The sequence below is a fragment of the Lutjanus erythropterus genome, chromosome 8 (assembly GCF_056507025.1).
Source record: "Lutjanus erythropterus isolate fLutEry1 chromosome 8, fLutEry1.hap2, whole genome shotgun sequence".
Taxonomy (NCBI): domain Eukaryota; kingdom Metazoa; phylum Chordata; class Actinopteri; order Lutjaniformes; family Lutjanidae; genus Lutjanus; species Lutjanus erythropterus.
Genome location: NC_139324.1, coordinates 11,920,678 through 11,933,417, shown reverse-complemented (window position 1 = coordinate 11,933,417; position 12,740 = coordinate 11,920,678). Strand labels below are relative to the sequence as shown.

General features: G+C 38.6%; 1 protein-coding gene across 1 annotated transcript; it reads left to right on the top strand.

Moving 5' to 3' along the window:
* Window positions 1–7,844: 7,844 nt before the first annotated feature.
* Window positions 7,845–12,697, top strand: slc10a2 (solute carrier family 10 member 2). Its single transcript, XM_084723982.1, has 6 exons — window positions 7,845–8,422; window positions 9,044–9,162; window positions 9,580–9,668; window positions 9,793–9,968; window positions 10,728–10,885; window positions 12,112–12,697. The coding sequence occupies exons 1-6, from the start codon at window positions 8,037–8,039 to the stop codon at window positions 12,303–12,305; spliced, it is 1,122 nt and encodes a 373-aa protein (XP_084580108.1). The 5' UTR covers window positions 7,845–8,036; the 3' UTR covers window positions 12,306–12,697.
* The last annotated feature ends 43 nt before the right edge of the window (window positions 12,698–12,740 follow it).

The following is a 12,740-nucleotide window of genomic DNA, read 5'->3' as shown; positions in this document are numbered from 1 at the left end:
TAACATCCTGCACTTTGTATGGTTGTCATCCACCCCAACCACCTTCTTACAACGGCACCACGTTATATAAACTGTTTCACTAAGTCAAAGAAACATCTGACCATTATCCAGACAGGAATAACATTGTCACCACAACATATTTCTGAAAATAATTTAGTAATATACAGTACCAATGTAATTTCTGGGAGACGGGGTTGACTGGTTTTTGATGGTGATGTAGGTGGTGACAGTGTTTCATGATTCTGCCCACTGTACAGATTTTCTTTATTTCGATGCTAAGTCTGAGGTTGTTTTTTAAATCAAGGCTGTTAAACTGCAGTGTAAAATCTGTGGTTTTCTATTAGTGATATTTATTAATACTGGTGTTATTGATCATGATTGATTATTATTCTGAAATTCAGCACTTTATTGTTGTTTTTACTGGGGTTGTAAGGTAGACCTAGAGCCACTTCTCGTTTCTCAAGCCCACAACATTCAGTGCCTATATCTCCGCCTTTGAGGTACCCTATGTAAGCTTTTTGTGTGTCTTTTGTTTTTATCTGTCTTGCTGTAAAACTAATTGGCCTTCAGGGACAGTTAAAGTTTAAAGTTGATATTTTACCAGCATGTGGCTGGTGGCATATAAAAAGTCATGTTGTCGTAGGACATGTGAGGCAAATTGAAAAAGATGGCCTTGAACGTGCTGAAGAGAAGGACTGTGCTGTGGAGACCTGTGGCCTTGAGTGTGATGACAATGGCAACACCCAGCTGTGAGATGACACTCCTGGACGTGTCTAATCAAAGGAACTCAGCTGTGAATGCTCACTGCAGGCCACAGGTGTGTTGTTGATAGAAGAGTGTTTGTGATACAACAGTATCTGAAGGCGGTTCTTTCGATCTGACAGTTGTGTTCAGTGGAGCATATTGATGTCAAGACTTGTTCAAAACTGTCAAGTGTTTCATTGCTTGAAACCTGAGAGCCCTTTTGACAATCTCTTGGTTTTTTTTAGACTACCTCACCTGTTGGGTGGAGCTATATCAACTATGTAAAGCAACAGCAGAAACTTCATCAAGAGTACTCACCCAGGAAATCCTCACCAGATCAGGAGTCCCCAACTAAATTGTGTTGGACCAGGGAAGGTAGTTCATCTCCTCAGTCTCCAAAGCCACCTGTGAAAACTAGAGGCCGAAACAAAAACTGACTTCAGCCTACCACCCACAAGCCAACATGGCAGAGAGAATGTGCTGAACATTAAAAGCATTGAATTGCATTTAATCTTGAATTGAATGGACATGCCAGGAAGTTTGCAATTGACATACGGAAAAACCCCAATAAATACAAATGAGGACAGCAGAGTCAAGTGCCACACACAGCTGACATCAGACAGGTGAGGTTAAACTCAGGAAAAAGAAAGAAATGAAATGAAATGACACTGAATGACAGCAAAAAGAAAAAAAATAAACTTTTAACAGACATGGAGGAGCACATTAGAGCTTCATTATAGTGATTTCAAGAGGTTTCTCTGTCACTGTCCAGCAGTTTATTTAATTATATGGACATTTATTCGATGGATTTTTACATTTTGAGGAAAGACACTGGATGTGGAGATGGAGCCTTTATGTGCACACAAGTACAGTGGTTTTATCTTGTCTGCTAAGCAATGGTATGTAAACTGAATGGACTGTGGTGTTCATTGGAGAAGTTTGGGGATCGTGCAGTGTATCCTTGTCTGCAGCTGCCCGCTTACACGTGTGTTTGGGAGTGATCCAGACTTAATACTGGTTTAACAGTGGAGTGGGACATGCCAGACCTATCATGAAACACTCTCTGGATGGCCAGGAAATCGACACAGATGAGGTGCATTATTTCAATTTGTCTGTGATCTAAGTTGAGGCTCCAGAACGGCACACAGGTTTTGTAGAATCTGTCTCCGTAATACATTTAAAATTATTTAGTGAATAAATAGTTTTATAATGTGTGTTTTCATGAAGCAAATTACTTTTTCTTCATTATTAATATTTCACAGCACAAAATGCATGTTGACTTCTATGCATGCCAGCTTACAAGTGGTCTGGAGCACTCTTAAATTGTGTTCTTACCTAAGAAATTCTTAAGTATTGATGAATGCCACAAATGTTCTTAAATTATTCACACAAACAATTTAAGATCAAATCTGTTTGTAAGAACTATTCATGCATGAGGCCCAATCATTGCCTACTATGTAGGAGAGACCCACAAACACCGGGATAAACACCTATCACAGAGTTCAGTTTTGCTCTCAACTCAGCTATTCACAAAAGAACCAGTGAACCAGTAGTTCAAGAGGTTGATATCTGTACTGGTTAGTTTTAGGGATTTGCTGGCTGTAAAAAAACAAATTTTATTTTCTCAGAATGAGACTCGGTTTGGCCCTCTGGCTTAACTGCTAGCAACCACTACACAATATGGCTCATGGGGCCACTCAGATCTGAGGGGTTTAATTGAACAGTTGCCTCCATTGGCTAGAGGAGCTATTACATGGATCACTATGTTTTAATGCCTTGCCTCAGTTACATCATTTTGACTGGGAGATATTAAAGCAATCCTAGCCTAGGGTCCTATTGAAATGATCTACGTATATGGTGCATATCCAGTCCAGTATCCAACTCCATTTTTGGTTGTTAGTAAGACACAAAGGGTCTGTATTTAGTCTCTTAATCATTGGTGTGTCCTGTGCATCACTGCAAATTGCAGTTTAAATGATGCATTTGGCAAGTTGGAGGGGCGATTGGGATGCTGAAATGACCCACTTGTATTGATTGGTGGATCACAGTTAAAACTGCAGAGACTGCAGTTAATCCAAGGGTTGGGTGGGCCGAACACAAAAATAAAGATTCTCTTTAATAGTGGATGGCTTGCAGGCAGGTGAAATGGAGTGAAGCATCTCCCCATTGAGAGAGACACTGCGCATTTACGCACATGGCACAGCCACAAAATTTGTTACTGCAAGCATAAAAATGTTTTAAAATGACTAAAAACAGCCTCTCCAGTAAATTTTTAAAGAATAGATTTATTGATTAGAGAGGTTGCTTTCAGCCAGTAACGTCACAGTGAGAAATTCTGTTAATAGTTAAGTGGCAAAACTAAAAACAGTGTACGTGCAAACTCCCCTATGTATGCACATTTTACTACCTGAATAATGCATCCTTTAAATAGCTGGAAAATACTGGGTCATTGACTTTGGACCAGATTTTTGTTGGATCATGTCACAGTCTCTTTCTGCTGTCTCTAGATAGCAATGCGCCAGCAATGTGCCTGACCACACCTCATTTTAGGACCAACACAGCCATGGGGGCACAGAGGGCGCAGGCACATTTACTACTTACACAGTGTGAGCGCTGAGCATGCAAATGGCAACTGCATTGGTCAGAAACTGGCAATGACAGTTGCCCTGCACTGTGCGCCACTTTGCGCTGGAGTAAGACAGGACCCCTCATATTTTTTTTGGGTAAACTGTTTTATGCAGACACAGAATTCTGCTGAGCAGCAAACTGTGGATCTTTTTGTAGTTTAGTAATATTTTTAGCAAAGTGACAATATAGAACATTATGAAGATGAAGGGAAAACATCTAGTCTGGTGCAAAGAATAATGAGTGTAGAAGGTTAAAAATGCATGGCAGATTAGCAGACATGCAGTCATAAACTGCATAAACTTGCTTTATAGAAGCTCGTGGGGTTCAAGGTCACTGAAAATCCTATTGCATCCTCTTTCTCTCAGTCCTCTCATTAGCCAGTGACACGGTTTTTCAAAAGTGTCTTATCTTCATTTCCTCAATTTACACTTGAACAGAGTGAAATAAAACATGGGTATATCAGATTAGATTGTTATCTGCAATCAGACCACCTAAGATAATGGCCATGACATAACACAAACTCTACCACACTCGCTCTCACATCGAGTGCCGAAAGATACATAAATTTTACTGCAACCTGAATGAAGGACGAGTCAGATGGAGAGAAAAAGATAAAGGTTGATGGGACAGATAAAGACTGATAAGACTCACTCTGAAGAGCTACCATGAGTATTTCACCGTCGCCCTCCTCATTTACTGTACTGATTGACATATACAGTGACAGCGAGTCTGCACACACCTTCATGGTTTATGAGATGCAAACAGGAGCATGAATCACTGCACAACAATTTAGATTTTTTTTTTTTTTTAAAGTGTGGCTTTTGTTTCATTAATATCACTTTCAATACTTAAGTATGACAGAAAAAAGTACTTTCTGCTGCTGCAGAGTGTAGGCTATGAATGGCTACGGAAATCTTTATTGATTTCTCTAGGATTTCTTTTTTTAATAACACCTTTAAAAATGCATGAGATTTTAAAATGTAAAATGCAAAAATATACATGTTTAGAGTTAATCAACATTAAATAACATTAATAACAGGTCATTTATCATTTTTTAAAATGAAAATTGCTGAAATATTTTCAAAAGCTTTCAATACAAGAAACTGAACAGACTGACTGGAATGTAACTGCTGGTTACATCAGCAACTTGTTGCTACAGAACGTTCATTAAGAATTTAAGTGAAAGAAAAAAAAACAAACAAGACTTGTTTTCAGGTGCACTGCTGCTTGTACTTCAAATGCTACTTCTTGAATGTTTGACCTTCGCTGTGCGTGTTCATCTACTGAAAGAGGACATTTCTGTACTCGCTTTAAACCTCAGTTAAATACGTGTGCGTCCAAAATGATTTTATGACATCACAGCTATCTCGGCATGGCCCAATAAAAAATGTTAATGAGATAGTTCAACTTTTTATGTGGAAGAAACATATTCACAAATTATTATTCAGTGCAGAGTATTTCTCAGTCTCTTTAGTGTTCCTAATGTCTGACACCAGACCAAACGCTCTGAATTAGTCAACAAAATGCATTATGCAGGTTCGTTAACATCTTTCTCCTGCACCATGTTGGATCATGAAAAAAATCTTTGCATAGTTATATCTTATAAATGTCTATTGCGCAAATAAAACTGATAAAAATTAAACTTTTCCCAAAATGCCAGAATTAAACACAAAAGATTGCTAACAGATTTTCGTGCTGTGCTAACGATGAACTAAAGAACAGTATAGTAGTCAATCATGAGGGATGGCAAGCATGGGAGGTGCTATGGTAGCATGTAGTGATGCATGGACCCTGCAGGTTGTGGGCCAACTTACTAGATAATAAATAAAAGAGTTTGCGTGGGCAGGTCAAGTAACAAAGCAGTGGCCCAACAAAGTTATTATAACTTACAAAAACATGCATGCAGTAGTCCATCTCCCACTGTCTCCCTCTCTCAAACATACACACGGTGCTGCAGAGATTCAAACAGCAGCCTGCACATCCAGTGTGCTCTCAGCTCAGCTGATCCGGGCTCACAGCGCATCTAAGCAGGTTAAACCCTGGAACTGCAGACTACTCAGCGCAGCCAAGCAAAAAGCAAGACAGATGCCTCATGAAGGCTACTATTCTATTCTAAATTCTTTGTCAAGGTGTGAAAGGTGAATCATAACCCCCCCCCCCCCCCCCCCCCAACCTTAAAGTTCAAGCTGTGCCAAACAACCACAACAGTTGACATGAGGGTGAGTTGATGATGACTGAATTTTTGATTTTTGGGTGAAGTACCCCTTTAAAGTCACAAACTTTACCCACAAAATATGACTGATGAGTGGAGAGCTATGCTCAGATTGCAGTTACATAGAAGCTTGAACAGCTTTGATATTTGAACAAAATATGTAACCTATTCTTCACGCCGTTGACTGTCCTTTTACTTATAGTCAAGCATTACCTCTTCCATACGGAGCCAGACACTGTCTTTTCAGTGGGACTGTGGAACGATACGAACAGCCAAAGTTAACTGCAAAAAAAACAGAAGAATTCATATGATTACAGAATAATCCATACTCTGCTCAACAGACAGATTTTTGTACAAACAAACCTTTTGTAGTTATTCGTATCTCTCATGCACTCATCGACTTGGGTAAGTACATCAAAGCCAGAAAGAATGAGCGTCAGCTGTAGAACATTATGGTGCAACTGTATAAAGAAGTTTTTTATCACACTTTTTTTATTGTTTCCACTTGGAACATGCAACGTGTCAACCCAAAGTGCCTATAAAAATATGCAATCCCACTTGTACATTTTTATGTTTTATTGCTTTACAGCATTGATTAGGGTGTATATAATTACAATATTATGACATTTGACACAAAACCATAAAGACTTAAATTCAAAATGTCATATTGGAGACAGACCTTTATTAAATGATTTAAATTAAATGTGAATGTATAAAAAATACAACTATATAAAATACAAAAGAAAAAATTGCATGCAAGTATTCACTCCCTTCAAGTCAATATTTAACACACGTACCTTTATCAGAAATGACAGCTTCAACATTATATGCATGAGTCTTGCACATTTGGATACTTTTTAAATATTTTTCTTCACAAAAATTATCAAGTTTCTGTTAAATTCAACCACAAATTTAGGACTGCTTTGGCTTAGTCTGGACTAACCCATTCCAGGATATTTGGATTGTTTTACAGCAACTTTCAATAAGAATTTTTAAAAATCAGTTTCAAAATACATGTAATTGGATTTGACGGAGGAATCACCAGGGCCTTCTGTCCTGACTGACCTCTCTGTTCTGGGCGTGCCTCAGCAATTTTCATCTATCTTTCTCATTATATGGGATTATATATGCAGGGTTTGTTCGAGTGCTGGAAATCCTTGAAGACACTTGAATTTAGATGAAGTGCTTCAAACTGCTTGAAATGCTTTCATAACAAAATGCTATCTGACTGATTCGTTTTAGGTGAGGTTTGGAGAGAGCCGCACTGCTTTTGACCTTTTTGCCTTTTTATTGAAATTGAAGTTATTTTTCTAGTGGTTGTTTGAGTGATCAGTTTATGGCTCAGCCAGGTTACAGAGGATGCCAAGTCTGCTCACAGACTGGTCACGCATTTTGAAACTTTGACAGGTTTTCCTGTAATTTGTTATTTAGAATGCTTTTATGAAACATAGTTCTGGTTGTTTGTTGCAGGGCTTCCAAACCTTTCCAAAAAACCATTGACAATACTACAGCAAATCTAATAAATATCTTTATTAAAAGTATAGTTTACAATGCTACACATAATAATGAAAGTATTTTTTTCTAACGGCATTTTCACTCATCTTCCCTTCAATTTGCTGAGGCTCCTCTTGGAACAAATGGCAGCCTCCACTTTTTAAAATCATGGCACAGTAACATCTGATCTGGTAATTTGCCACAGCTGTAAGGTGCTGGAAAAGCTTAAAAATGTTTGAAAAGATGTAGGAACCTATAAAAGTTTCTATAATCAAGTTGCAAATGTTCTGCAATGTTCCTTTCATTTCGTTTTGTCTACAAACCAGCTGTCAGAGTATACTTTATCAATCATTTATTTTGTGCCTCATGTCTAACTTTAAATCAACTACAGACAGATAGTCCATAGTCATTACATTCACTAAGTGATTTGCTGTTTAAAAAAAGGATCAAAAGAGGCCAAAGGGGGTGATTTTTATAGGTATTGTGCAAAGTATGCCCTGTACGTACAGGGTGTGTCCTGTATTTGACAACTGCAAGCATCTTCCCTCCTTACTGGCATTCAAGGGTGATGATGCTGCATGGCGTAGCTGTCCAATAAAGTTTTAAGAGGACAAAGGGCAATAAAAGTTGGCACTGTGGTCCAATCACAGTTTGCATTTCAGAATGATTCTCTTTTTATAAGTGTGCTGCTGAACACTGACCCCATAAAACACTAAGTATTGGTTAATTTTTGATCTCTTTTTTTGCTTCCTACTTTCCCTCCCTATTTTATTTGGCTGCGGCAGAGCAGGCATAAAGAGCGGTGAGCCGGACGGTTCTCAGTGTCGCTGTCGTCTTTCTTGGATATCAGAGAAGGACAGACTGGAGTAGCCTTGTGGAATCTAAGAACTCTTCTCCAGTCTTCTCTCACATTGGGAGCCACTGATTATCCTCTTCCTCCCTCGTTACAATCTCTACAATGGCGACGACTGCGGTGCCCATTACGTGTGACTCTTTTGCCACGGTCTGCTCAGGCTCAAACTGCCTTGTTCCTCCGAGTAACTTCAATGAAATTCTGGGCCTGGTGTTGAGCACAGTGCTCACCATAATGCTTGCTATGGTCATGTTCTCCATGGGTTGCACCGTGGATATCATGAAGCTGTGGGGCCACATCAAGAAACCCTGGGGCATCATCATTGGCTTCCTCTGCCAGTTTGGCATCATGCCGTTCACAGCCTTTGCCTTGGCACTGGTCTTCAATGTGCTTCCTGTGCAGGCTGTTGTCATCATCATCATGGGCTGCTGTCCCGGAGGCACCGGCTCAAACATTATCTGCTACTGGCTGGATGGAGACATGGACCTTAGGTAAGAATGCAGCTGGGCCGAGCGTCAGACTTGTTTGGTTGATCTAATGTTAGTTAATGATGTGCTGTTTGTTTGACAGCATCTGGCAGAGGAAACGCATTCTTGAGCTCAGTTTAAAAGGACCCTACTAGTCTTAGGGTTAGCAGCATAAAACAGAAAATCAATATGATTTTTTTTTCGCTGATCACTAATTTAAATGATTTCATTAACTTAAATAATTTAAAGTGTATTAGAGACACACACAGCAAGCTTTCATCTATAAATTTAATGTGTTGATGGAATCCTGTACAGTACATTCAGTCAATTTATCATTTCAAGTCAAATGATTTCAAGTTAGAAGAACTCACGTTTATAAGTTTGGCAGTGGTCTGAAAATCAATACTAGAAGTTTTAAGTTTAATTAAAGTGAATATATAAAACGTGTACATTTATGTTACGCTGATGAGAAAAGTTCATTCCACTAAATTGCTGCATGGTGAGGCAACTCAGGTGAAATATTTGATAAATGGCTTCGTATAGAACCCAAATTTGTCCATATGGGTTGCAAATGAGACGATCATAGTGTACAAATGGTGACAAAGCTTGTTTGACCAACACTGTCCATCTTCACCTCGTCCTCAGTATCAGTATGACAGCCTGTTCCTCTATCTTGGCCCTGGGGATGATGCCGCTCTGTCTGCTCATTTACACCGCGACCTGGACTTCCAGCGACACCATCCAGATCCCATACGACAGCATCGGTAAGTAGACAACTAGTGGTTACAGCGATTGCAGCTAAATTGTACCCCCATTCCACTCCTATCTTCAGCATTCCACCATTAAAATGAGGATAATGGGGTGCCACTTGGGGTGGCCAATTAGATTTCAGGAGTGGCTACTGTTCTTCCAGACCCCAGTCTAGAAACAGCCCTGAACATGACATTGAGACGTTGTGCAATGAACAGCAGCAGCAGCCTCTTTTTAATTTCTCTCCCACATTTCAAAAAAAAAAAAAAAATGGAACTGAGGCAACAATATATGGATGGCTTCTTTTAAGGGCTTGCATGCTGCTTGTTTTAATGCACATATGATCACTGTGTAGTTTTGCACCAAAAGCATTATCTGGTGTGTTTTATAATCCTGCTGCATGAGATAATATGAAATGTGTGTCTCCACAGGTATCACTCTTGTGTCCCTTCTCGTACCAATTGCAGTGGGGATTTATGTGAAACGAAGGTGGCCCCATGTGGCAAAAAAGATCCTTAAGGTAAGAAAGTTCTGCAGTTTATTGCATCCATGTGAATGTTAATGCTTCTTAACCTAACTCAGATGATTTTTTGGTGAATCTGACAACATTTACATGCTACTGTCTGTGTATCTGCTGTGCACAGGTGGGCTCCATTGCAGGCTTTGGTCTCATTATCATCATAGCTGTGGTTGGAGGAATTCTCTACCAGTCCTCCTGGACCATTGCTCCCTCCCTTTGGATTATTGGAACTATCTACCCCTTCATTGGTTTTGGCCTGGGGTTCTTCATGGCCCGCTTTGCAGGTCAACCCTGGCACAGGTAGGGCTGTAATGATGTCTGCACTACAACCTGACACATAATGGACAAAACCATAATTTTAGGGGGGTAGGGGATTTTTTATTCTACAATTGTGCTGGGAAAATATATTTTAAAAGGTCAAAATCCTGACTATGACACCTTGAAATGGCCAATCTCCTAATGATTAAATTTTTTATTATATAGCATTTTTTTTTTTTTTTTGCAGCTGCGGACTTAAATCTTTAGGTGTACAGAGGTATAGAACTGTGAGTTATGACAAGTGACACAAATCTTGGACATAATGTTAAAAGGTTTTCATTAAAAAAAAGAAAAGAAAACAATTTTTACATCTATTTTATAGGTAGGTATTGCTAGTTTTTAGATTTTGAGATGGTGAGTTTAGAAATTAAATGAATAAAGCAGACTAAAACATTTCATTCTCAAGAAGATTTAATCTATATTAGTAACTTCAATGTAGAAAAAGGATCAAATCTGCATTATGTTCTGAAATAAAAAGAAAAGACAAAAATTATATTGGCATATACCAGACAACATATAAACTGATACCATATAAACTGATTTAGTTCTGACAGACCAATATCAAGCTGATAATACCTGGCTGACTCTAGTTTGCATATAAAACTTTTTATATAAGGTCTGTATCTTGATTGTTTTTTTTATATACTGCCAAAGGTATATTATAGTTTATTCAGTTTTATAAATCATGAAACCACTACACACACATCTACTAATAAACTGACTTTTCACTGCTTTGTTCAGATGTCGAACCATTGCACTGGAGACGGGTTTCCAGAACTCCCAGCTGTGCAGCACCATTGTCCAGCTGTCCTTCAGTCCTGCTGAGCTGGAGGTCATGTTTGCGTTCCCCCTCATCTACAGCATCTTCCAGCTCGTGGTGGCAGTTTTATCTGTGGGAGGTGAGAGTTTAGCATACACACATATACAGAGTTAAGGATGGCCATTTTTTTGTGAAAATTGCATGTTGTAATTAATTGTACTGTAACTAAACACTAATTTGAGGCTCTTGTGCTTTACTTGAATATTTCCATTTCATGTGACTTTCTACTTTGCAAATTACATTATTTCTTAATATAAAACATGTGAAGAGCTTATAAAATATGCTAAATATGTTAATAGGTTAAACTGTGACTAAACTCTAATCTGAAATCATTAGTTGCCCTCAAACATCTAAAAGAGTAAAATCAGCTTTTCCATTAATGCATGCAGGAGTAATAATAATTGGATGACATCATAATAGTATAACACTCAAAGGAGTCATTTTTCTTTTCATACTTAAAGTACATTTGCCAGATTATACTTTTATTTAAGTGACATTTTTAATGCTGGTCATTTGCTTTTAGTATTTTATACAGTGTGTTATTAGGTAGAAGTGGGAGAAAAAACACAATTCTCTTTATAACATTTCCTGGATCTGCTTTTTGAGTACAGAATTTTTTATCTAGGCTGTGTAGAACTCAACAGCGAGATCCTGGAAGTGAAAATCCCATTCATATTCTGCACAGAGGATTTAGATTGTCAAACGTCCAAGTACTGTGATAGTATCAGGAGATAAATGCATCTTCTCAGGCCTAGTATTATATTTTATAGTCAGAAATCAAAGGGGTTTATTCCTGACTTTCACCTATTTAGATTTGATTGTTACAATCTGTGTCTATAACTGCGAGTAAAAATCATAGATGCACTGCTTGGGTGCAGCGAGTTCAAGGACAATGATCAGAGTAAATGACAATAAAGCAAGTGATAAGAAGTTGTATAATTTAGACATCGTGCAATGCTTTTGTTAGCCCCTGGCTATAGCTGCAAGTTTATGTTCACAACCCTGCCCATGCTATTTCCTGTTCCTGTAGCTTTTTGCCATATCTCGGAAGTAAACAAGGCTTGACCCTGACACAATTAAAATGAGAGGGCGATAGTATAACTTGTTGCATTGTTCATCAGTTTCTAATTTTCCCAAACGGGCAATTGACTAGCAGAATAAGAAAAGCCTTAGATGACAGAAAAACTGTTGAGAGACAAGGCTTCTTCATTGAAGCCTGGTTAGTTTCACTGCTGTTTTAGAAGAAACATGTCAAGATGACTGATCTGAGCTCTAAATCCATGTTTCTTTTTTTCTCCTTTACAGGCTACCAAATATATAAGAGGCATTGTGCCCGTGGTTCAGCTGATGCAGACAGCGAGGCTCCGTCTCTGGAAGCTGGCAGTGGTGAGAAAGAAAAAGAGAAGGACATTGCTGTGGAGAATAGTGCCTTTGAGTTTGACGAGTATGGCAGAAGCGGCGAGAAAGAGAAGGGCTTTGACAGGAACACCCAGCTGTGAGGCGACAGACCTGCAAATCACAGACTTTGGACTGTCAGTGTGACCATCGACAGCCTCGCTCAACTGTGAACACACACTGCACTCTGCAGGCCGGAGGTGTGCAACTTACTATGGCCAAAAATTAACATCAGGGTTGTGACTTACACACTGCATTGTAGTATGCTGAACTGTATTAGTAGTAAGATATAAGGCCCTCATTTCCTTAATTTATTCATACATGATAATTTAAAATATTGCTCTGTTCTTTGTCAGAAATCCCATGCCTTGATCAACACTTTTACTTCTTCTTTACATGTCCTCATAATTATAACTGACTATTTAATGTTATTTAAGTGGATTAACCATATGTCCACACATATATTTTGAGTTTACACTGAATACAACTGAATACAAATATACTATAGTAATGTGACATTTATAATGTATCTAATATGA

Coding starts and splice junctions, on each gene's coding strand:
- slc10a2 (XM_084723982.1), top strand. CDS start 8,037: ATGGCGACGACTGCGGTGCCCATTACGTGTGACTCTTTTGCCACGGTC. Junction 9,669..9,792: donor TGGCAAAAAAGATCCTTAAG/GTAAGAAAGTTC, acceptor TGCTGTGCACAG/GTGGGCTCCATTGCAGGCTT. Junction 9,969..10,727: donor GCAGGTCAACCCTGGCACAG/GTAGGGCTGTAA, acceptor TGCTTTGTTCAG/ATGTCGAACCATTGCACTGG.